Source organism: Equus quagga, chromosome 8 (assembly GCF_021613505.1).
Source record: "Equus quagga isolate Etosha38 chromosome 8, UCLA_HA_Equagga_1.0, whole genome shotgun sequence".
Classification (NCBI taxonomy): Eukaryota; Metazoa; Chordata; class Mammalia; order Perissodactyla; family Equidae; genus Equus; species Equus quagga.
In genome coordinates, this window is record NC_060274.1 from 78508224 (window position 1) to 78533276 (window position 25053).

A 25053-nucleotide genomic window follows, 5' to 3' on the forward strand; every position below is an offset into this window, starting at 1 on the left:
TAACATGAGTGTGTTCTCCCAAGGAACACATTTTGAATAAGTTGTATCCAAAGTAAATGGCTTTAATTTGGTGTGTGAGGATCAATTTTCCATGGCCATAATTTTTTTAATTTATGAAATTAAAAAGTCTGCATACTGTGAGCATATTTTAACCATTCTAATAAATAGTATTTTGTGTGGACCTTAGCATATTTTGTTTAAAATGTTGCACATAAGATTAATTATTATAATAGTTCTGGGTAGAAAACAAAATGGACAATTTAATACTTTTATTCGTCCTTCCTAACTGTCCCATGAGGCTGCGACCAGGAATATTATCCTGTTTCAGCTGAATCCTGTATACAATTGAGGTAGAAATAAAGAGAAGAGAGGAGTTGACACTTGCGTTCCTCCCCAGCTCTCACATCCTGGGCCTTGGCAACACCAGTTGGCCAGCTGACTTGTGCTGTGTCCTGCTGTTCTCCCGCCGATGTTCCAGATCAACACAGCCTTTGGTTTTTAACACACTCGTTTGTCTCTCAGGTGTCTTGACCCAAGTCATTTAGCACACATCACAAAGCAAGTTACCAGGATCTGCGAATTAAGTTAATACGTGCACACAGTTTGGTTGTACAAAATGCCCTTTTCAAGAAGGCGTATGTGAAAAACAAAGACCAGGATTTGGGGAGAGAGAATCAGTTATTGAAGAGAACTGATCCCTAGCTGATTAAAATCTTGACGGAGATATATATGAGATGGTAGAATGTATAGCAGGCATTAATTAAATGTGATCAGAAAGAGAAATAAAATTGAGGTCTTTGTTTCCCATGCATTTCAGCTATATGGAAGGTAGTTCCTGGGGTGCTTGAGACAGCATGGTGCAGTCTAGTCACTTGTCTTTTATTTTTCACTCACATCCAACCAGCTTAAAAGAAAGACATATGTGAGGTTCATTTATTCAAATTCAAATAAACTTGTAGCAAGTGCATTGGAATAGTTGAAGCAATTTTACTTGTTCTGTCACATCATGCGACAACTGAAGGCTATAATTAAGTTTTTACTTGAACTGTTGGGAGGCAATATACTGCCCCCGAGGGTATAAAGGTTCCTGTCTAGAAAGGCTTCATCACAAACTGGCATGTTTTGCAAACCCAGAGGAAGCTAAAGGGTAGCAAAGATAGGCTTCAACCCTGCTAAGCCAGATAAAGAGGAGATCCAGTGATTTCTTGAATCAAACACGGTACAGTCATGAGTCACAACCCTTAGAAGAGTCAGGTAGGCCAGTCATGCCAGAAACTGAACCCTCAAACCAGTCTGTGGCGAGGAGATTGGTTTGCCTGGACTTTGAGAAGGTAATAAAATTCTAAATACACCCCAAATTCAATTGTATGGGGTTTTCTTTTTTTCCTGAATCAGATCATAAAACCTGATAAAAATCCTACCATAAAAACATGTCATACCTCAAAGGCCTCTCATGATTTCTGGATGTGGTTTTGAATGTGTATACTTTCCTTGCATACATGTTCTAGGAAATAATCATTGGCTTTAAAATCTGCATAAAAAGCTTACTGTTAGTGAATTTTCACTGAATGTAGTAAAACACCCTGAAAAGAATTCTCTCAAGAAATTCTGGGGTTGGCCCGGTGGCACAGCAGTTAAGTTCACACATTCCACTTCTCGGCAGCCCAGGGTTCGCTGGTTCAGATCCCAGGTGCGGACATGGCACTGCTTGGCAAAAGCCATGCTATGGTAGGCATCCCGTGTATAAAGTAGAGGAAGATGGGCACGGATGTTAGCTCAGGGCCAGTCTTCCTCAGCAAAAAGAGGGTTGGCAGTAGTTAGCTCAGGGCTAATCTTCCTCAAAAAACAAAAAAACGAAAGAAATTTATGCAGAAGCCTACACACTTTCTGAACCTCTTTCAAATGCTCCTTTTGTTGGGGTTTTGGGGACATGTTGTGTTAGAGGGGCTTGTAAAGAGGCATGTGCTGCTGGTTGACTGCTCTGAGGCAGATGCCCTGGGCCCAGGAGTGAACATCGGTGTGATTTTTCCCCCCAGGTCCCATGGGAGGACCTCCGTTATCTCTTTGGCGAGATCATGTATGGGGGCCACATCACAGATGATTGGGATCGCAAACTGTGTCGGGTATATTTAGAAGAATTCATGAATCCATCTCTGGTAAGACATTTAATCCATTTCATGGAGGAGAAAATCCTAATAATTTTTTAAACTAATTTCACTATATAAATAATTCTTGAATTTTATTGAGGATTCTTGGCCTTCTGTGAGTGTATTCTGGCCCACCTTCAAGAGTTTGGAAATTTGTTAGAAATGCATTCTTGGGCCCCATCTCAGACTTACAGAATCAGAATCTACGTTTTAACAAGACCACACAGGTGATTTCTGTGCATGTAGAGTATGCCCACGTGAAGCACTCCCATATGCACTGACTCACTGGATCTTTGGAATAACCCAGTGAGATATGCAGAACTAACAGTGTTACCCCATTTTATAGACAGAGAGACTGAGGCACGGTGATTTGGCCCCATCACTCAGTTATCCTGGGCAAGAGCTCTAGCTAGAAGATGGGTGTATCGACTTCAATTCAAGGGCTCTGAAATAAATGAAATCCATAGTTTTTTTCCTGTCAAAGAAGCCATGGAGTATTGTAAATTTTGATCAGTAACTCCTGACTAAATATGTGCTCAAGAAAAATGTGGTGCGAACCCAGCTCTTCGTTCTGTGAGGAAGAGGAAGAGCACCCTGGTACTGGGGTTTAAAGAGCCCAGATGCTCTCTGCCCATTTCTCATCTTGCCAACACTAGGTCTGCGTAGACCACACACCCACATGGTTTGTGACCAGGGCTGTGTTTTCTGGCAAAAGAACTCAGTTCTTGTTTTCCACATTGAAGTAGCTGAAGGTGGGGGCCACACTTCTCTTGTGCTCTCTCTCTCTCTTTAAAGGTGTTCAGGTTCATGGCCATTGCCTGATTATTTCTTGGAAACCCAGGGCACCCTATACCATGCTATCTCTACTCCAGCTGGTGGGCAAGACACCTGAGCAGTGCTGTATTTTTTTAAATGGTCTGAGCAATCTCCTGTTTATAATTTCTCTGAGAACTTCATCTCCTAAAAGCATTACATAGTTTTGATCACCTTCCTCAAGTCCATTTTGAGAAATAATACAATCATGTATTAGAAAACATGATGTATTGTAGTCTGATATAGAAAATTGGGGACAGGTTATTTTTTACTACTTTTAATAAAGTTAAACAATTTGGGGACAATGCAGGAAAAAATACTGTCCTGTCATGTGACTGTCATTTAAGTGTATCTTTTGATTGTGAGTCTCCTGCTCTTTCCTAGTTCTAATAAGCAGCATTTCACAGGTCAGAAAGACACTTTCAATTTAACACAATTGGAATTCACTCCTCAGAAGAGGTCTGGAAGTAGGTTACCATGGAGATGGGAAAGCTAAACAGCGACCTTTACAGAGGCTGATTCTTCCCAATGATGGTGGAGGTTAAGGGGCAGAGCGAGAAGCTCATGCTGATGCTCCCTCTCTGGTTCTGGCCTGAGGATAAGGAGAGAATTACTGTTGCCAAACGAGACAGTCCATTAACCTTCACAAGTCTGAACTCCCAATAATTGTAACATCCAAATAATTGTAAAATAAATATAGGTGATGAAACGTGACGGGCATCACTGGTGTGTGTTAGCCCTTTGGAAATTTAGGTATCCGCTCTTCCATGCAGATCTGGTGAGGTTTTCAGGGTTGGAATGCTTCATTTGCCATCTTGCATCCTCACTGCACAATGCTACCTTTTCAACTCACCAGAGGAAGTTAAAGCACTTACTGACTTGGGGCCAGAGGCTGCAAAATTCCAGTTATTTTGTTCTCATACAAATGTTTTCCTGCTCATGCTGTTTATATTATTAGGAACTTGATCTAACACGTCAGCATCTGCAGGACACATCTTTTTGCCACTTCTCATATTGGTTACCTTATTTGGAAATTGGTATCTTCAGTTGCATAGGCACATGAGCAACAAGCAACTCATTAATGGTGTGGGCTTTAAAGTTCCACTGCTTTTATCAAAGGAACCGGAATGCTTTTAGTGATGTCGTCCTGTTAGAAGGATGGCTGAATTTCTTGGATAAGTGGGGATGCACTCAGAGAGGGTTCTTGGAAGCAATGTGCCATAGAGGGTCTCTGGCCAAAGTTACAGAAGAAACATTCTCTCACGTAAGGTGCCTACCTAGCAGTGCTCAACAGGACAGACAGGAAATTACTTTTGGAAAATAAGGTATCAGGTTACCTGAAGGTTGTCATATATTAAAACTATTTTTGTGGTATAGAATAATAATTAAGAGGCTGGGCTTTGAAGTGGAAAAAAAAAAAAAAACAATTTGGGTTCGAATTCAATTCTTCCTTGTATTTGCGGTGATTTTAGACACATCCCTGAACCTGAGCCTCAGTTTCATCATCTACAAAACAAGAATGGCCCAACTCATGGGTTTATTGTCAGGTTTGAGCATTTATACAGTGTTAGAACAAAATGCTTAATAAAAGGGGGATATTTTATTATTATGCAGTATAAATTTTCATAATATATATTTCATACTTGACTGTACTTTTTTTTATTTAATCTGTGATGATAACAATGGAAACCATTTATTAAATACTTGCTCTCTGCCAGGGGTCAGTACTATACAGTTCATGTGTCTTATTTCTTCTCCTCACTACAATCCTGCAGAGTAGGTATTATTATTTTTTTTTTTTTTTTAAAGATTTTATTTTTTCCTTTTTCTCCCCAAAGCCCCCCGGTACATAGTTGTGTATTCTTCGTTGTGGGTTCTTCTAGTTGTGGCATGTGGGACGCTGCCTCAGCGTGGTCTGACGAGCAGTGCCATGTCCGCGCCCAGGGTTCGAACCGACGAAACACTGGGCCGCCTGCAGCGGAGCGCGCGAACTTAACCACTCGGCCACGGGGCCAGCCCCGCAGAGTAGGTATTATTATCCCATGTAATCAAAAAAGGAACCCAGGCTCAGAGAGGTCAAATGACTGGTGAGTAGAAAAATCAGGATTTGAACTCACAATCAGACTCCACAGACCACAGTCTTTCTCCGCAGCATGCTGCATTAGTTGGAATGCTCATCTGTTTGTAGTAATTGGAGCACAGGTCACCAAAACACTGACCCGTGTCTGTACTGTGCATGGAGGGTGGCATGAGAACAACACTGGACAGTCTAGGAGACTAGAGCTCTAGTTCTGGTTCTGCCACTAATTTGCTGTCCAGCTTTGCACAGGGCTTCCCTGTGCCTCAGTTTATTCATTTGTAAAATGAAGGTATTGTCTATAAAAATCACTAATGTACCTTTAAGCTCTAAAGACACCATGATAATGTAATTCAACTTTGAGTAATTTCTGAAAATTCCTCACCACCCTTTGGGGCCATGGCATTGTTTTACTCCAAAGGCCAAGGGCAAAGTCACTTCTTTAGACTCACAATGATCTGGGAGCTTCTTGTCATAACCAAGACTAGCTGGAGAAGCAGCAGAGAAGGTGAATCTTTTATTAAATACCAGAAAGGAAAATGTAAAAAGGACAATAATCCCATAGGGTCACCAGAGTGGCAGAACGCTGGCTTTCCCAGTTTCTAATCATTGTGCCTCGCACTGATTTCCACAAATATGACTTCAAATCCTTGAATTTTTCATGATGTGGAGGCTCATTCTCCTTGAGTACAATTCCACTGATTCTTTTTTTTAATAGTTTTATGATGTGAATTATCTCAATAAAATTTACCAATTTAAATTGGACACTCCATAGGTTTTTAGTATATTCACAGTTGTGCAGCCATCACCACAATCTACTTTAGAACATCTTCAACACCCCCAAAAGCAGCCCTGTACCCATTAGCAGTCACTCACTATCCTCTCCCCCTCAGCGTCACCAGTCCCCAGCCCCAGGAAACCACTGATCTACTTTATGTCTCTATAGATTTGCCTGTTCTGGACATTTCATATGAATGGAACCATACAATATGTGGCCTTTTGTGTCTGACTTCTTTCACTTAGTATAATGTTTTCAAGGTTCATCCATGTTACAGCCTGTGTCAGTACTTTATTTATGGCCAAGTAATATTCCATTGTATGGATATACTGCATCTTCTTTATCCATTCATCCATTGATGGATATTGGGTTGTTTCCACCTTTTGGCTATTGTAAATAATGTTGCTATGAACATTCATGTAGAACTGTTTGTGTGGACATATATCTCCATTTCTTTTGAGTGTATACCTTGGAGTGAAATTGTTGGGGAATTTGGTAACTCTATGTTTAATGTTTTAAGGAACCACTAAACTGTTTTCCAAAGTGGCTGCACCATTTTATATTCCCACCAGCAATGTATGAGGGCTCTATTCTCCCAACATCCTCGCCAACACTGTTGTCTGTATGTTTGATTTTAGCCATCCTGGTGGGTGTGAAGTGGTATCACACTGTGGTTTTGATTTGCATTTCCCTGGAGGCTAATGATGTTGAGCACTTTCTCCTGTGCTTATTGGCCATTTGTGTATCTTCCTTGGAGACATGTCTGTTTAGAACTACTGATTCTTTGAAGCATGACAACCACCTTCTCAAACAGCCCTGCCCTAAAGGCAAGACAGGTGGCCACCATGCAGAGAGCTCTATGGCTAGGGCCTCGTCCGCAAGCAGCTTTTCATAAAAGCCCTTGAGTGGGAAGGGAGATGGCCTGAATTGAGAATCAGGATTTACGGAACTCCTTGAATACACTGAAATCTTCAGTTTTCTTAAAGGACACAAGTGTCTGTATGACCCAAGCCTTGCTTTACAAACTTTCCTTGTTTGACATCATAGTAGGAATTTATGGGACATTTCTCAAGTTTTGTTTTCCCTTCCAGAAAATCAAGACATGCTTGAAATAATCATGTCTGCTCCTAGGGCACAGGGAAGACCAAAACTAACCTTTATAAAAGCCTGCTGTGTGCCTATCTCTTTGCACACCTTGTCATTAAATTCTCACAGCCACAATCATTAGGTTGCTAATGTGAGCCGCATTCTACCGGTGAGATTGAAACTCAGATACACTGCCATTTTTGTAAGGCCACCAAACCATTCAGGGATGGGAACTGCACCAGGTCTGTCTGGCTGTAAACCTCAAGCCCTCTCCTTTGAGTTTGCAGTTTTCCTTTGTTTCATTCATTGCCTGACATACAGAAGGCATGCTTCACGTATTTGTAAACAGACTGCCTAACTGTCTTTCCAGAAAGCAAGGATCATTTGCACTCCCACTAGCATTAGGAGTATGCGCTCATATGTCCAGTCCCCATAGCACTTTAACAGTTCCAGGTGGTTCCACTATGGGGTTAGTTTCTTTGCTTGAAACTCTATTTTTAACTTTTTATCTTTATTGAAGGACAGTTTAACTGTGGCTTTAAAATTTCTTTCAACTATCTAGTGAGCACTAACAGGGAAGACCAAGTCCTTGTTTGTAGGGAATAAAGTTTGATTTAGATATGTTTATTCTAACTTTTGGTTTTATTATTTATATTTTGTGCCCATATTTTTATTTTGGCTAATTTATCTACCATGGACTAATAATGGTGAGCTTAAATCTCCTTCACAGTTTTATTTTGGTCACCCTGAGTCAGGTGAAGTTTAAAATTTGACTGTTCTGATATATAAATATGGGATGATAGCAAACGTGAATAGATGAATAAAACAAACCAAGCTAATGAATATTGGTGGTGATAGTCTAAGCGGCTCCTTCTCATATTTTCTGGGTCAAGATTTCTGTTTCTGGCAATATGAAAGATGGGATAATTCGAAAATGCTCCCGGTGCAAAATAAAAGTAGAAATGCTGACTCGAATATTTGAAATGCCTGTTAGAATTCAGAGAGCAACTGCTCTCGTCTCCAAGGACACGGGCTCTCTCTAGGCAATCTGGGATCACAGGTTTGGGAAGGAAGGAACAAACCGCTGTTACTCACAGATGACAAGATTATGTAGAAAATCACTCTTATTTTGTCCCTATTAGACTGTGAGTTTTTTAAGACCTAGGTCATATGTATCTTTCATAGTTCCAATGCTTGTTGGGGTGTACTAGGTGATCAGTACATATTACTGAATGAATTAATGAATATTGACTTTGTCTCCAGGTGACAATGAGGGGACAAGATGGCATAACATACACAATTATAGAGACAAACCCCATTTTCAGAAAATGATTTAGAAAATCTAGGCATAAAATAGTTACATGAGGTGATAGTTGAAAAAAATAGCATCCCCTTGTACATTTCAGTGCATATAGACAGAATTTACAGCAAGAGAGATTGGGAAAGTAAAAACAGAGATGTAATGGGCCCCTGGGAACTAAAGAACAGAGAAAAAATCTGGGATTATACTGTGTTAACTAGAAAATTATAAGCACTCGATTGACTCTCTTTATGGCTGGTCAGAGACTCAGGCCCATAAATTCTTTTGTTACATTTTGAAGAACTACATTCTAATATTTAGAAGTTTTGGTATTGCTGTTCTCATTGCCTTTGTTAAGAACATTCCTCTATGTGGAATGTCTGCCCTCTTCCCCAGCCTGAATGAAGTGGATGGGCATGATAAATGCCTGATTACTGCAGCCTTGCATTCATTAGGCAACTATGTATTGAGCACCAGTATGTGCCAGCAACTGCCCCGGGGTCTGAATCTTGAGTTGAGCAACACAGCAATACAAAACGGCTCAACACCTGTTTATTCCCTTTATGTGCATGTATCATGCTGCCTCAAACAAACTGCAAAGTCAATCTTCTTAGAGAGAAGAGTCATGTGTGATAAGAGTCATGTGTGTTCCTTAGACCTCCCCAGAGGTCAGGCTGGTGCCATACACAGAGCAGAATGACAGACTACAGAAGGGTCATGAAACATTGGAGAGAGTTTGCCACCTATCCAGCATCGTGCTGGGACTTTCTTACCCGAGTGTTCTCAAAGTGTTTAGGAAGTGGAGATTGATGTCCACTTGGATTTGGAATAACCCACTTTTCCTCTGTGTTGAAGATCGAAGATGAACTCATGCTGGCACCAGGATTTGCAGCTCCACCCAATCTAGATTATTCAGGCTACCACCAGTACATAGAGGACATGCTCCCTCCAGAAAGCCCAGCACTGTATGGCCTCCACCCAAACGCTGAAACAGAATTCCTGACAGTGATGTCCAACACCCTCTTCAGAACTCTGCTGGAGATGCAGCCCAGGAATGCGCTCAGCAGTGAGGAGCTGGGGCAGTCCACAGAAGACAAGGTAGAGGGTCTTTCTTTTCTTTTCTATTGAGGTATAACATAAATATAGTGAAGTACACTAATCTTAAGTGTACAACTCAATGAATTTTACCTTTGTCTACACCCGTATTACTACTACTCGGATCAAAATACTCATGCCCCTTACCAAAGATACCAGTCATGCTCCACCTCAGCCCAAAGATAAGCACTCTCCTTACCTCTATCACCATAGATTAGCTTTGCCTGTGTTTGAACTTCAAATATACAGAGTCATACAGTATGTGCTTTTTTATGTCTGGCTCCTTTGACTCCACATTACATTGGTGAGATTTATACATGTTATTGCATGGACTAGTGGGCCATTTTTGTTTACTATTCTATTATACGAATATATAATTTTTTATTCTATGGGGAATGGACATTTGAGTTTCTAGTTTTTTGCTATTATGAATATTACAACTATGAACATTCTTTTACAGTCTTTTGTCAATAGACAAAGGTAACTCTCACAGGTATCTACTCATAACACTCATTCCTCTATACCCAGAAGCAGAATTGCTAGATCAAAGGGTATAATGTTTAGTATAATGTTCAGTAAATACTCCTGAACAGTTTTCCAAAGTGGTTGTACCTCCTGCCAGCAGTGTGTGAGTTCCCTGTTCCTTAGGGTCTTGTTAGGGATAATGGTATTTCATCGTGGTTTTAACTTTGCATTCCTCAGCTGAGGAATAATATTGAGCATCTTTTCATACGCTTATGGCTATTTGGATATACTTTCATGTGAAGTACCTGTTCCAGTTGCTCGCCCAATTTTTAACTGGGTTGTCCATCTTTTTCTTACTGACTTATAAGAACTATTTTTTTTTTTTTTTTTAAAGATTGGCACCTGAACTAACATCTGTTGCCAGTCTTCTTTTTTTTTCCTCCCCAAAGCCCCCCAGTACACAGTTGTATATACTAGTTTTAGGTCCTTCTGGTTGTGCTATGTGGGATGCCACCTGAGCAGTGATGGGCAGTGCTAGGTCCACACCCAGGACCTGAACCAGCAAAACCCTGGGCCACTGGAGTGAAGCACGTGAACTTAGCCACTTGGCCATGGGCCCGGCCCCTATAAGAACTTTTTATTCTAGATGTGTGTCTTTTGTCAGATATATGTACTGCAGATATCTTCTTCAGATACATGGCTTGCCTTTCACTCAATGTGTTTTTGGCTCCATCATTTTGTTATAGTATCTTTTTCACATCGTCTTGGGAGATTGGCGTTATTATTCTTTTGAAGGAATTTATTGCCCTAGAATGATGGGGAGGAGAAATGGACATCAAATAATTTTTTTTTTACCTTTAGATTAAAATCTTGTTTCTCATTAATTTAAAACATGAATAGATTATTTTTTCCCCAAACAAATTAGCCTTATTTCTCTCAAAATTATGAATCAAAGATTCAGGTTGTTGGAACACACTAAACATCAGATCTAATTGAGGTCCCAGGAACTTCGCATATGATTTCTTGAAATTTTTCAATTATTTCTTGAAACAAGGCCATTTCTTGAGACATTATTTGTAATTTAGCAGCTTTAAGAGTTTCTTGCAGCATGTTTTACCCTATATAGTAAAATTTTCCCTACATGAATTTTAGATTTTAAAAAGGAAGACGAACAATTCTTCCACATGGGAAAGCTATAGTGTTAGCAGAAGCTGAGAGGTGGATGGGGTCTTCATCTAGTTTTTGTGGTTCTATCTTTCCAAGAAGAAAGCTGGCCATTAAACCAGAAAGTGCAAAGCAAAGGAGGTAAAGATGCCTCAACACCCCAGACGGGCAAACAGATGGGAGCACTGACCACCTACTGGGTGCTCACCACATGCTAGGCACTAAAGAAAGTGCTTTACAAATATGCCATTTAAGCCTCAACAGCTCTGACTAGGATGAGGATCCCCATTTCAGAGATTAGCTTAGGTGACTTGCCAAGGCCAGGCAGCTTGAAAGGGTCAATGAAGGAAACCAAATTCTAGTTGATTCCGAAAGCCATTCTTTTACCTAACTTCTCTCCTACACTGTGCTTCATACTCTCTCCTGTTGCTATAAATAAGTTGAAGATTTTAGGATTGACAAACTACCTGCCAGGGTGCTCAAGCAATTTGCAAGCATGATAGCAGTAATGCGGGAAAGAGGGAAAGTTGCCTGAGGCTGAAGACAAGCAATATTTTTCAATCTTTTGTCCTTTTTAGGTATTTGTTGGTTTCCCCAATACAGTAAAACTCCATTATACATCAGGGTACTGTGTCCATATTCAGGTCTCAGGTGTATGAATCTTTCATTTCTTCAGGGCACCAACTATAGAAGACAGAGGCTTCCTGTAGTTGAAAATGTTCACCTAAATTGCCCCCAAAATTTCATGGTATGTCAGTTGGGAAGGCAGCATCACAGTCACCAGAATTGGCTAAAGCTTAGAGGGTGTCTTTGGTTCATGTGACTTTTCAAAATTTTTTTTTAATTAGCAGACTACAAAAAGTAATACTCAGGGGCCAGCCTAGTTAAGTTCACCCAGTTAACCAGGAGCGGTTAAGTTCACCCAGTCCGCTTCAGTGGCCCAGCGTTCATGAGTTCAGATCCTGGGCATGGACCTACACACTGCTCATCAAGCCATGCTGTGATGGCCTACCACATACAAAATAGAGGAAGATTGGCACAGATGTTAGCTCAAGGCCAATCTTCCTCACCAAAAAAAAAAAAAAAGTGATACTCAAATGCTGAGCCTCTACTTCCTCAGATCGAATCTTTACACACAAATGAAATGTAGTAGATGACAGTTCTTATGTGCCCTAAACGCAAACAGTGAATAAGCTGCAAACAAGCAGCAGAGGGAAGGGGCTACATCAGTGCAGAAGGTAGCTGAGGTAGTTGGCAGTACTGCTCTGCCCACCTCCTGGGAGCAGTGGGCATCTTTTAAATGCATTAGCAAGTATCTTTGGGAGTTGTATGACATGTTCTGGGACTTATAAAAATAGAGGATACATAGTGGCCATGACCCAAAATGATATAGAAAGGAGCTAAATTCTTGTGTGTGTTAATGATTTAAGGTTAAGAATATCTTGGATGACATTTTGGAGAAACTTCCAGAAGAGTTCAACATGGCAGAGATAATGCAAAAAAACTCAAATAGAAGCCCCTATGTTCTTGTTTGCTTCCAAGAATGTGAGAGAATGAATATTCTCCTTCGGGAAATGCGTGCGTCACTTCAACAACTGGACCTTGGTTTGAAGGTAAGTTTAAAAGTGGGACTAGAGCAGGCTTCACCACATCGGAAGACATTCACTATGTGGCCATTTTTCTCCATGCAAGGGGGAGCTGACGTTATCTCCTGACGTGGAAGCCCAGCAGTCTGCACTGAGTTATGACATCGTACCAGACACTTGGAGCAAACTGGCTTATCCATCTACTTATGGCCTGGCCCAGTGGTAAGCTAACTCCAGCCTCACTCCCACTGGCCTTTATCTGCCTCAGTGCTGATTCAGTGTTCTGAATTATTATTTAGCCTCGTAAGAACTGTGAAGATTGTGCTTTGTGACTGTACTCACCCGTAAGGGTGCAAACCAACCACCAGCAGTTCCATTTGAGTTTCCTTAGTGTGTTGCTTCAAAGGCAAAAATCAATTAGAAGTCAGGCTCAGGGGCCAGCCCAGTGGCCTAGTGGTTAGGTTCAAGCACTCCACTTTGGCAGCCTGGGGTTTGTGGGTTCAGATCCAGGGCACAGACCTACACACTGCTCATCAAGCCACACTGTGGCAGCAGCCCACATACAAAATAGTATAAGATTGGTATCGCTGTTAGCTCAAGGACAATCTTCCTCAAGCAAAAAGAGGAAGATTGTCAACAGATGTTAGCTCAGGGCCAATTTTCCTCACCAAAACAGTCAGGCTCAGAGCAAGAATTCAAATTCTGCCCCTTACTTATTAGCAGTTTGATCTTAGACAAAATACCTGACCTCTAATTTCTCAGTTGATCTTCTGAAAAATCTAGATAATAATGGAATTCCCTCATTGAGTTGTTATGATTTAAACGGCCATGGAAGGCAACTTGAGTTTGCTCTCATGTCATCTTATACCCGTATCTTCAAGCCAGTGATTACTAAGGCCTTCTCATAGCTAACTTTTAAAAGTTTGTAGTATGGTATGCAGTAAATCAGACTGTCTTCAACTTGTGGGTGTCACTGCAGAGATGTGTCACAAAGCCAGGGACAGAAATTCACAGCTCCCTGAGGGCCAGTGTTATCTCCAGCTGCTCCTTAGCCTTGGTGATCAATACAGGAAGTTTCACAAGGTTCTCTCTATTCCCAACTTTTCGGTATGGAAATCTTTGCTTTCCTGAAACTTTCTTCCATGAACCATGATGCTACTGTGAGCCTTAAACTGGAAAGTCCATTAGAATTCCAAATGACCGCACACTGGAATTGGCCCCAGCCACCCGGGTGTCTGCCGTGTGGGATGCGTGCAAACACCAAAGTGGGAGGCACAATGTGGAAACACTGCAGATGGCAGCAGCTAACCAGAGCAGGCAGTGAGCTAAGCCTGTCGCCAGGTTTCTGTTATCACTATGAATATCCACAATCAGATGTTATATGTCCAATCAAAAATATTTATATTTACATAAACTTTCTGAAGATAATTTTGGACTTACCTCCACCGTCTTATTTTGTGCTAATTTCTCTTTCTTCTCATTTCCACCTTTTCTGGCTTGTTGGTTTAATAGTTTTCTTCATTCCATGTTCATCCCCATACAGTTCCTATTGTTTTAGTGGAGACACTTTACGTTGCAACATACACACTTATAATTCAACCTTATTTTAAACCACAGTATTTTTGTCTCGTTTATAGTCGATAGTTATTTTTGCCTTAACACATAGAGCGATTTCTTTGCTCATTGTTGCCTTTTGCATCTCATTCTAGGCTCCTTTACTTTTCACTAAAGGATAAAATATACAGCAGGGTTTTCAGTTTATGTGGTGGGGAGTAAATGGTATTGCATGTCTGACTTCTCTTCATTGCACTCTCGCTCTTAAGTTTACCTATATGTAGAATTCTAAGACTATTATTTTCTCTTAGAACTTCAGTGTTCTAACTCCATTGTCTTCTGGCATTTATTATAGCTAATAAGTCTCTTCTTAAATATACTTGCCATTCCTTCACAACTAATCTATTCTCTGCAGGAAGTTTTTAAGACTTTTCCCTTTACTCTTTATGTTCTATTATTTTTACTGCTGTATTTAGGTGTGGACTTCTAAAACTGTATCCTGCTTGGTACTGTGAGCTGTTACCAATGTGTGAGTCCACCTGTTGCTTCCCCTCTGAAAAACTTTTAGTCCTTCTCCAAATATTGCCCTCTCTGTTCTCTTCATTATATTTACCTACCTGAACCCTCATATTTTCCATCTCTCTCTCTCTCTGCTGTATTCTGGTTGATTTCATCAGTTCTGGGTGATCTTCATTTTATCTTCAGTTGTCTCTGGTCTACTCTCTCTCTCCTCAATTTCTAAAATTTTATTATCCAAAATCAATTTTCAGTTCCAAATTGTTTATATTTGGGGGGGGAGGTACCTGACCTAGTTTCATAATTTTCTGCTTTTGTTTTTATGACTGTTATCCTCTTTCTTTCTCAGGAGTTTAAACATACTTAAGAATCTTTTTTTTCAAGATTCCTCTTATTTCCTGGGTTATTAACTTTCCTCTTTGTTGGATTTGCTGGTGGTTTTTCATGTCATATAATCAGCTGTCTTTATACTCAAATGACAGTTTGGTTGGTTATAAAAAAAAAGTTTAATCCATTCATTGTTGGAAGACTTTGTAACCATCACTCTATCCTCTGATCAAATGCTGCTGTGCAGGTGTCTGAAGCTGACATAAGTTTTTCCCCTCTATTAAAAAAGACTCCATGTTTCTTCCTGGCTGTTCAGGGGATTTTCTATCTTCACCATCTATACTAAGATTGTATCTTAGTATTGATTATTCTGTGTCAAATTTTCTTGAAACATGGTATGTCCTTGATTTATAGAGATTCAAATTTGTAATTGAGGGAAACTTGAATTTTCTAGAATTGTATCAGTAAATTTCATTATTTCCATTTCATCTTATTTAGCTTTCCTTATTATTCTACCTTATCCTGCTTCACTTTTCCCATTCATTTCTAGAATTGCTTTTTCTGCTTTTGAGATCTTCTAACTTAATTTCTTCACTTTTTCTTAGTTGATCACTTCTAAACCATAATCTCGTTTATACAAGCAATCACTTCACTTTTTAAAAACTTATTGCAAATTGTCTGGCTGCAATGTTTGTCTTATGGCAACATTGAGATAAAAAGTCTTTTTCTATCCTTGCTTTTCCTGTTCTTAGCCTTTTTCTCTTTGTGTTTTCTATCTTCAAGTATGTTTTGCCTAAACCAGCTATTTGAAAGAATTTAACAAGGGGCAGGGCCCAGGGCGGTAGTTGATATAGCTGACAGTTATTTTTGATACTACTTTGAACTATTTTGATAGCTGATGGCTAGCAGGGATGTTCCCTGTGGTGACCCAAGTTTGAGCGTGAACGTATGCAGCCCAACCTCAGGCACATGTCGCCTGCAGTGGGGTTTGTCGGGATGACTCCTCCTTCAACCCTCTTCCTTTGTAACTCTGAGCCAACCCAGATGCCAGGACACTGCAGCACTAGCCTGTGTGGCCCTCACCCTGGAGAAGGCTTTGCTGGCTTTTATGCTGGGCTGTCCTCTCTGTGCTCCATCTCATACCCCTGGCTCCATTTCCCCAATGTTTTCAGTAGCCCTTCAACCTACATTTCAAGGTTTCACATCTAATTTTATCAAAGACGACCTTATCTCCTTAGCATCTCTGAGCCAGCTTCCTCAGGTAAACTGCAGATCCTTCCTATCTTCCATAATTGTGTGGATGAGATGAGAATAGCTGTGTAGAAATAGCAGTTTCTCAAACTACAGGCATGCAATGGAGGGAAGACTGGTGCTCCCCTTAATAACCTTTCCTCTCCCGCTTTCAGGTCATTTCCGCGTGTGAGAAGTACTGCCTTTCCCAGTAACTCTGGTCTTCTAACAGTCATCACAGCCTTCCCCTCCCCGTCCTCAGACACACACGTGTTTTCCTGTGCATTCCATGCACCCTCTACACTCCTCCATGCTGGCACTTGTCAGCTCAGATCATGGCACAGACCACCTGTGTATAGTCACCACATACCACTAGGACCACCTAAAAAAATAGTCGTTGAATAAATGGAGATGAATTTTCCACATTCCCCAGTGTTTCTTGTCCCTAATGGTAATAGTTCTAAGATATAAAAACAGAGAAAAATATAGCCCTTTAAAAGGACAATGTTGTGCACATCATCAGACAACGATCTTACTGGTCGTCAGTGGTCTATTTCTCTCCCACAACCCCCACCATCCCTTCCCCAGAATCTACTTAATCTTACTAGAAAACTTCTCTATTACTAAAAAGCAAGTTTATTTCTTCTTGCTTTCTGCTAAACAGGTTTAATGACCTCCTCTTGCGATGCCGAGAACTCGACACCTGGACACAAGATCTCGCCCTTCCAGCTGTGGTGTGGCTGTCCGGCTTCTTCAATCCTCAGTCCTTCTTAACTGGTAAGGCTGTGGTAGGGCAGCCCCCGATGCTGACAGAACCACCCCCCCCAGCAGAAATCCTGCCTGGCTTTACCTATGAGTGACTCTGCCTGCCCTGCTCACCAGTCCTCCTGCGGTAGCCATGACCGAAAAGGGAGACGGAATGACAGCAGAAACTGCAGAGGAAATAAAATTGCAGGCAGCAGCGCAAGGGGAGGAGGTCCAGGAGCAGCCATGTGAGGGGGGATGACGTTCACTCTAGCAGACGTTTTCCATCAAGGGTCACGTGGTTTCTTTCATGACGGCTCCACTTTGCCAGGATGGTGCAAAAACAAACAGATAATACAAAGCCCAGTAGGCATGGCCGTTCCAGTAAAACTTCATTTACACAAGCAGGGAAGTTGTCATGTGGGCCTGAGTTCGCCAGCCCTTGCTCTAGAGCAGCCACACGCACCCTGGGGCCAAAGCACGCCTCAGGAAGACACTCATCTGACCAGTGGCTCCTGGGAACCTTACGTATAACTTTATCTCATCTCTTTCAATTCCTGTTTCTTCTCCTCCTCCCAAAGCAATCATGCAGACTATGGCTCGAAAAAATGCGTGGCCACTGGATAAAATGTGCTTGACTGTTGATGTTACCAAAAAAACGAAGGAAGATTATGGCCATCCCCCAAGGGAAGGCGCATATCTCCACGGGCTCCTCATGGAAGGTAAGACACCACCCCAAGGAATATGTGGAGTCTCTTTCAAACAATTTAAATGCCAGGATGTGTGTCCAATGTGAGCCAAATCTTAGGGCATTTAGGCTAATGGCTGTTACTTGAATTTGCACATATATCTGGTGTTAATGCACAGGATAATTTAAGACATACACTGAATTTATTTTTCTTTTTAATATAATCAATTCAAATTCTTCTTTTTAAAAACTGTCGGTTAACTTCACACTGATGTTTTATTATAAGGGTTCTCTAAGCCTTTTTTTTTTTTTTTGAGGAAGATTAGCCCTGAGCTAACTGCTGCCAATCCTCCTCTTCTTGCTGAGGGAGGCTGGCCCTGAGCTAACATCATGCCCATCTTCCTCTACTTTATATGTGGGACGCCTACCACAGCATAGCTTGCCAAGCGGTGCCATGTCCACACCCGGGATTCAAACCGGCAAATCCCAGGCCGCCGAAGCAGAACGTGCAAACTTAACCGCTGCACCAGCGGGCCAGCCCCTCTCTGAGCCTTTAAGATGCAGTGCACATTGTGACTCTCTAAGAGGGGGCGGGTAGAGAATGCAATAGTTTCCAAATTATTCAGCCATGCAGGACATTTCCTCTTATCCTAGTCTCTACCAAGATGCTTCTTTTTTCACTTTAAAGCAAGTGCAACAAGTTCAAACATTTAAGGGCAGGGTGGGTGATGGAGGTGACTGACCTGAACTTGGCGTAAGAAAAGAAGGCACATTGGAGAGGGAACGTGTTGAACTAGAGACTCCTCATACAGTCTATAAGCATTCAAATTCACAATTTTTTTTAAAGGGAGGGCAAACTAGTTTGCTTTAGAATCTGTTTTCGTGCAAGTTTGTACCTTTTGAATTCAAATGTTTACTTTTGGTAGCAAAGTTTAGGTGTCAAGCATGGGAGCAACGATCTATGATATCTCAGTCATGGGCCAGCTCAGTAAGGAAGCCAGTGACAAGCTATAACATGACAAAACCAGAATGTTTATTGCCTACAACAAGTAGAGGATCAGCACCCACATGCTACACTGTTGCAACTCGTGCGTTTTTGCTGTAGGTGCCAGATGGGACACCGAGTCAGGAACCATTGTTGAAGCCCGCCTCAAGGAGTTAACGTCCGTGATGCCCGTCATCTTTGCGAAAGCCATACCCATAGACAGACAGGAAACCGAACACACCTATGAGTGCCCTGTGTACAAAACCAAAATGAGGGGCCCCAACTACGTGTGGACCTTCAGGTTGAAGAGCAAAGAGAAGACGGCCAAATGGGTTCTGGCAGGCGTGGCTCTGCTGCTGGAAGCATAAAATGGCCCTCGTGCTGGGACTCACACTCCTCCAGCCTCAGCTGGAGCACTGTGAAGATTTTTCATTGTGACACTGCACTGTTCCCATGCACATTTATTCTACTGAAAGGCATAAAACACATTCCAAAACCTTTAAGTAACTTACATATCCAGTCATCTTTTTTTTTTAACACCATCCTTAAAAAGTGGAGAATGGGGAGAGAAAGAAAGAAATGTAGAAGAAATTACTGGAAACTTATTCAGAATCAGTTCCTCAAAAACAATGTGACTGGAGGTCTCCCAGTTAGTAAGTGCGATTTGAGTTTTTGTAAACAAAATCTTTTAGGCCTACACGCTTTCAAAATATAGAAGCAAGTGGCTCCAGGCAGCAGATGAATCCTGAAGGAAGAGGGGGACACTCCTGCCGGCCAGCATTGCTCTGAGGCCTCCAGTGTCAGTGAAGTGACAGTCCACTTTTTGTTCATTCAAGTTTGAATAAAACTCTAATATTCTCAAGTTCTGTGGTTAATTGCACTTTGTAATTTCGAGGAACCTTCTTCAATATAAGTTTCCAATGACCCAGAGCAGGTTAAACGACATGGTTTGAACATGGTCACTTGGGAAACTGAAGGGGATATAACCCCTGTAAAAACTCCACCTGGAGTTACTGTCTGGGAGGTAAAAGATCTAGGCAACAGGGATAATCAAACAGGGTCGAAGGCCAGAGCTGCCTACACAATGCTTTTGCAGAACTTACTTACCTGAACTTTAAACTCCACCCCATTTAAACCGTGCTTTGTAATCATCTGCAGATGCTTTTAACAACTACAAACAGGCCTGCGTATACATGGATATAGATTCCTCTGCTTTGCTGTCTTCCTGAGAAATCTTTTTAAGCATATAAACAATCTTTAAAAAAATAGTATTTAGATCTAGAATGAATTTCTGTATAAAAACACGACTAAGAAATCTCAGGCACAAACGGTACTCTCTGGCGAGCTGGCTGGTTCTTCCTTCTCTTAATTGTCCTCCACCAGCCGCTTCTGTAGACTGAGAAAAAGATGGGAAGTGTTACTGTGAGAAGCAGTGAGTGGGACGGAGGCAAACACAAAGCAGCATTTGCGGCTGGAGGCTCAACAATCCCAAGAGGACAAAGCCCGACTCTGATCTTCTGACGCGAGGTCAGTACCAGTAGGGCCCGCGGGCAGGCCCTGAACGTGAGGCGCCTCACTGCCCCATTCTAAAACGGCGCGTCAGGGTTTGCTGTAGGCCTCAATTCCGTCTCCTCCTCCCCAGAGTGAGACGACTCTGTCCTGGGCACACATCGCCCAAACCTCTCTGCCCAGTAGGGTTAGGGCTGCCTCTGGCCCTTCACAGTCTGCAGCTTCCCCTCAGCCTGCCCTGTAGACTCCACTTGTTTTATACAGTGAGGCGACATTTTGCATACAGAAAGCACTGAATTGAAAATTCTAACAAAGGAGGAAATTTCCTAACAGGGAAAATATCAGTCCTGAGCTTTTTCCAATACAAACAGATAACGGATGGCACTCGAAGTGATTCATAGGAATCCGTCTGAAATAAGGCACCCACCTCCCGCCTAGAGGGACTCCCCTGCTGGTCCCGGATGGCAACCTCCATTTTTGGTCTGAGACTTACCTCTCCAGATACTCCTTAACGTTATTATAACCATAAAACTTGGCCAGATGAATGAGGATCCCCGTGGCACAGCGGCCATCACGCTTCCGACAGTAACTGCAATTGCAGATCCCCCGGCAGGGAGGACACATCCAATCCTAGGAGAGACACGACAGCAGAAATTTCCCCATTACCTCCAGGCTCTGGTGAGATGAGATTCTGCCGGAGCCTGGCCCACCTGGCCTCTCCTCCAGTCTTTCAACACGCGTTACCTTTTAGCAAAGGTCACAGGGTGAAGGATTATCTAACGTGTCTCCTCCTCACGTGTTTCAAGCCGGCCCCGAAAGGTTGATCACCCAACATGGCACACAGAGAAACACTGAAAAGTTTGTTGGTTTTAGACAGGACCAGCTACATAATTAGCTGATACCTGTTCAGAAATTCTGGAGAATTTCAGGAGTATTAGGCCAAATGCAGAGCCTCGTACAACCGCAGAGGTCACGCACCCATGCAGTCAGCCCTGTGTGGGGAGTGCAGGGTTTCTCAAAAGACAGTGAGACCCAGGTGTGAATTCCAGCTCTTCCACCCTCTTTGTGTGATTGCTGTTAAACTGCTAGTCAAGTTAAGTGGTTGATATTCATCTGCAAATTGGGGGCAGTATATTTACCTCCATGACTGCTGTAAGAGGCTGTACAGTGATTAAGAGCACAGACTCTGGAGCCCAACTGCCCAGGTTCAAGGGCATACGTGCTAACCGTGATACTACTGTCTCATTTTACAGAGGGCACTGAGACATAGGGAGGTTACAGACCTACTTCCTAAAGTCAAATGAGTTAGTAACAGAAATAAATTGCATTAACAGATGTGAAACTTCAGAGCAAGGCCGGGCACCCTACACCATGATATACACTCCCCTGGCCTGGCCCAGAAAAACCCAAGGTGAATTAGGCTGCTGGAGGAAAGGCAGACAGATTTACCTGTACAAACCAGAACTGTAAGAGAGCCCAGCAATGACCCTGGGAGACCCAACACAATCTCTTCTCCTGTCCTACCTGTTGATCAATTTGCTCTTTTTCCAGAAGGAAACTGTTTTTCATTTCCGCCAGAGTCTTAAGATGCAGAGCGAGAGGAGGGAGGTAGGGGTCTAGAGAAATCAGAGCTGCAGCTACAGGTCCCCAATAAGGGCCCAGGGAGCCCCATCTTCGGCTTGCTTCCCTTCGCCAGTACAATTCATGACAAATGTGAATGCTGTTCCTACCGGGTCCAGCAGTGCTGACCGCACGTCCTCGCCATAGCGATTCCGCAGGCACGGCCCACAAAACTGCCCTCGCACCCCGCCGCAGCTCTGGTTCCGACACACTGTCTTGGTGTCGATGGTCTTCTGCCGACACTGATGGCAAGTGTTACCCTGAGGGGGAAGGAGGTCAGTGGGTGAACATGGGATTTATAGGGTGACGCCCACAAGCCCACATGCTGTCACGGGCATTTCTAAGTGCATGGAGACGCACTGCCTCTCTCCCAGAATCGAGCAGCATTGTTTCGGTACAAACCAAGGCACCCTCCACTAGCCTTGTCAGCAGGTTTAGTTCTGGGGCCAGAGAAGCACATTAGGGCACGTGAGACTGAGTATAAAATCTCTGGGTTTTAAAATGTTACACTTAAAAACATTTAAAAACTACCTTAAAACAGTGTCCCATTACTCATCTAAAAAATTATGCAGAACAACAGACAGCCTCTTACTAAATCACCGTTTAAAAGAAGTTTTAACCCATTTCCTACCAACCAGATACTCTATGAAACTTTAATTTCCATGGTTATATTAGCCAAAAAGCACACTGTGTTTTTCAATGTTTAAAACAAAAACCACATAAATATTTAAAATATAACAACTTTAAATAAATATGCTTTTCCAGACTACAGTCCTGCCTTCCCCCAGATAGAGAGACCTCTCTCCTGGTGAGAATTACGGCACTAAGCCATCCTCTCTGTCCCAGTGACAGCTGACCCCCCAATTCAGAGTGCACCTCTGAGCCCTGGGAGACAGCAGAGGGTGTGGGCCCAGATCCAGGTTAAAAACAAGGCAGGATTTCAAACACCTGTGCCTTAGACTCCCGCTAAGAATTACAGTCATGCAAATTATTCATCACGTATAATTTACCAGAACTTTATCATAGATTTTATCTCGAACAGTTATGGCAACATTTTCTAAGTCCTCTTCAGTGATATCCTCCACGGGGCGAAAAGAAGACAGACGGTGACGCCGTCGAGAGCCCTGGCACTTCCCCTGCAAAACAAGCCAACGCGGGACCCGGCATGAGATATTTTGAGCGGTTGAAAACAAACTCTTAAACATTTTAAACGTTCAGAGCTCTAGCACCATGAATATTAACTACATCCCTCTTCTATTTCCCGGAAGTCATTCATTCATTTAGTAATTGAATGAGCTCCTGCACACCTGGCCGACCTTCCGCCACAGCAAGGCAAGGTGATAAACGACAAATGAGCAGCTCAGGTTTTACCTGACCAGTAAGTGGCCACCTGCTGTAAACTCCGTGAGGATACAGAAGTGAACCACACTGAAATGCTAACCCACAAATGGGAAGGGTCCAGAACTCCTCACTGCAGACTGAAAGCACCTGAAACACCCCATTCCTAAAACAGGAAGGCTAGGAGGAATCACTGTACTTTCCCACAAGCAAAACCACAAGCTAACGGAGGCGTTAACAGGCCTTTGCTGCCTCCACCGGAGATCAAACTGGGGGGCCTAACCATTGAGGGCTCCTCGGCTTGGCTTAGGTAAAGGACTCTCCCCGTCGCCTCCAGCTTAGACTAGGGGTTCTTCTCAGTGTGGTCCCAGGAGCACCAGCGCCCCCTGGGAACTTGGTAGAAATGCAAATTCTCAGCAGCTGCAGACCTACCAAGTCAGGACCTCTACACTTTTAACAAGCCCTAGGGTGACTGTGATGAACACTCATATCTGAGGACCACTGGCTTCAAAAAGAAGAATCTGCTTATTATGGTCAGAAAATACCCCACTAATGGTCTTCCTTCTTCGGAAACTGTAAAACTCTTCTGCAAACTTGGCAGCTGAGACAGTGAAGTTCTCCAGAGCAAACTTCTCGGGAGGCCGGGCGCTCCGGGCCGGGTTCGTGCGCCGCGTGGTCGGTCCCTCCGAGAAGGCCCGCCTCGCTGTTCTCTTCTTCTGAAAGCAGAGCACAGAGGTATGCATCTGGGTGCTTTCTTGAATAAAAGCCATCTGCCAATCGATTATGTGTTTCAGTATAAGGAGTTCCACTTACAGAAGCCGAGCTCGGGGTTCGTACTGGGAAGAAATCTGGCATCGAGTTCAATTCTGCCAATAACTGAGCAAGCTGAAGTTCAGAACAAAAGAGAGGATCTACGTCAATACTGCCAAGTCTACTTCATTGAACACCTCATCACAAGTCTCCACTTTTGCAGCCGCGAGACACTTCACTGAAGTAGTTTACGTAAGATCTCAACAGTTGTGAGATTTTTAACCTCACATGTAAAGATTTTTATCTCCAGCGGTGAGATGCTCATATCATTCATGAGAATAAAATCTATGCCCATTCCTTATAGATAAGGACATGACACAGTGAAAACTGGCCAGGAAATGACCAAGACCTGGAGCATGAGGCTAGAATCCCAACTGGGCCATTAAGTAGCAGTGTGACCCTGCAACATATTTGGCACACCTGAATCAAGTTTCATAATGTTCAAAACAGAAAAGGCTCAACTAGATGGTTCTGACAGTTATTCGGAGCTCCAAAACACTCATTAAGGTGATTAATTTCTCATCAGTAAAAATAATTCATGAAAATATTTCCAAAGAAACACCTAATACCACCAAATAACAGGCATTAATATGCCACTTGGACAAATTAATTAGGATTCTTCTTAAACATATAAATGTTTGGGTATCACCAAAAAAATCACGAACAACACAGTTCTTATTTTAAAGATGCAGACAGATACATTGCTAAAAATTTCCCTTCGCTAAGCATAGATGAGTATTAGGATACACTTCACCCAAAAGTAGGCTATATATTTTCTTATGTAACTTATTAGGCATATAAGATTGCATATACAGTATCATTACATTATCCTTTCTTAAAATATTAAAGAAAAAACACACCAAAATGCTAAAAGTGATGAATGGTAAAATTTTTTTCTTAATCCCATCTATACAAAATTATGAAGCAAACAACAGTTACTGACCACATATAAAAAAACCAAATACACAAAGATTTCACCTTGTTCCATTAATTGTTCTAATGAAGACATTTTAAAGTGATTCAAAACTCTTCAGTTGTTTTAATAGCTAGACTTCTTTCATTCCTTCAGGTGATGTCTTGAAACCACAGCGGGTCATCAGAAGAGAAGGGTTTCTAGGTTGAAAGCCACCTGCTTGACCTGTACATTGCAACTCTCAAGTGGGCCTCACAACATCTTATGTACACTCTGCTTCTTTCTGCTGGTATCAGGCCAGTTGTTCA

General features: G+C 42.3%; 2 protein-coding genes across 6 annotated transcripts in view; one reads left to right on the top strand and one right to left on the bottom strand.

Annotated features, from left to right (window-relative positions):
• The window catches only part of DNAH11 (dynein axonemal heavy chain 11), a 295116-nt gene extending 275698 nt beyond the window's left edge, over positions 1-19418 (top strand). For 2 of the 3 annotated variants that reach the window (XM_046669559.1, XM_046669561.1), the window contains 7 exons: positions 2037-2156; positions 9057-9299; positions 12356-12538; positions 12618-12733; positions 16803-16915; positions 17464-17604; positions 18676-19418. In XM_046669559.1, coding sequence (XP_046525515.1) covers positions 2037-2156; positions 9057-9299; positions 12356-12538; positions 12618-12733; positions 16803-16915; positions 17464-17604; positions 18676-18923 — 1164 coding nt within the window. In that variant the 3' untranslated portion in view covers positions 18924-19418. Of the gene's footprint in view, positions 1-2036; positions 2157-9056; positions 9300-12355; positions 12539-12617; positions 12734-16802; positions 16916-17463; positions 17605-18496 lie in introns of all 3 variants that reach the window. The other variant, XM_046669560.1, reaches the window with a different exon arrangement.
• The window catches only part of CDCA7L (cell division cycle associated 7 like), a 49175-nt gene continuing 43131 nt past the window's right edge, over positions 19010-25053 (bottom strand). Inside the window, exons 5-10 of one of the 3 annotated variants that reach the window (XM_046669567.1) lie at positions 23836-23907; positions 23568-23735; positions 22695-22820; positions 21795-21944; positions 20558-20694; positions 19010-19951 (exon numbers count right to left, since the gene is read on the bottom strand). In XM_046669567.1, coding sequence (XP_046525523.1) covers positions 19921-19951; positions 20558-20694; positions 21795-21944; positions 22695-22820; positions 23568-23735; positions 23836-23907 — 684 coding nt within the window. In that variant the 3' untranslated portion in view covers positions 19010-19920. Of the gene's footprint in view, positions 19952-20557; positions 20695-21794; positions 21945-22694; positions 22821-23567; positions 23739-23835; positions 23908-25053 lie in introns of all 3 variants that reach the window. The other 2 variants (XM_046669566.1, XM_046669565.1) reach the window with 2 other exon arrangements.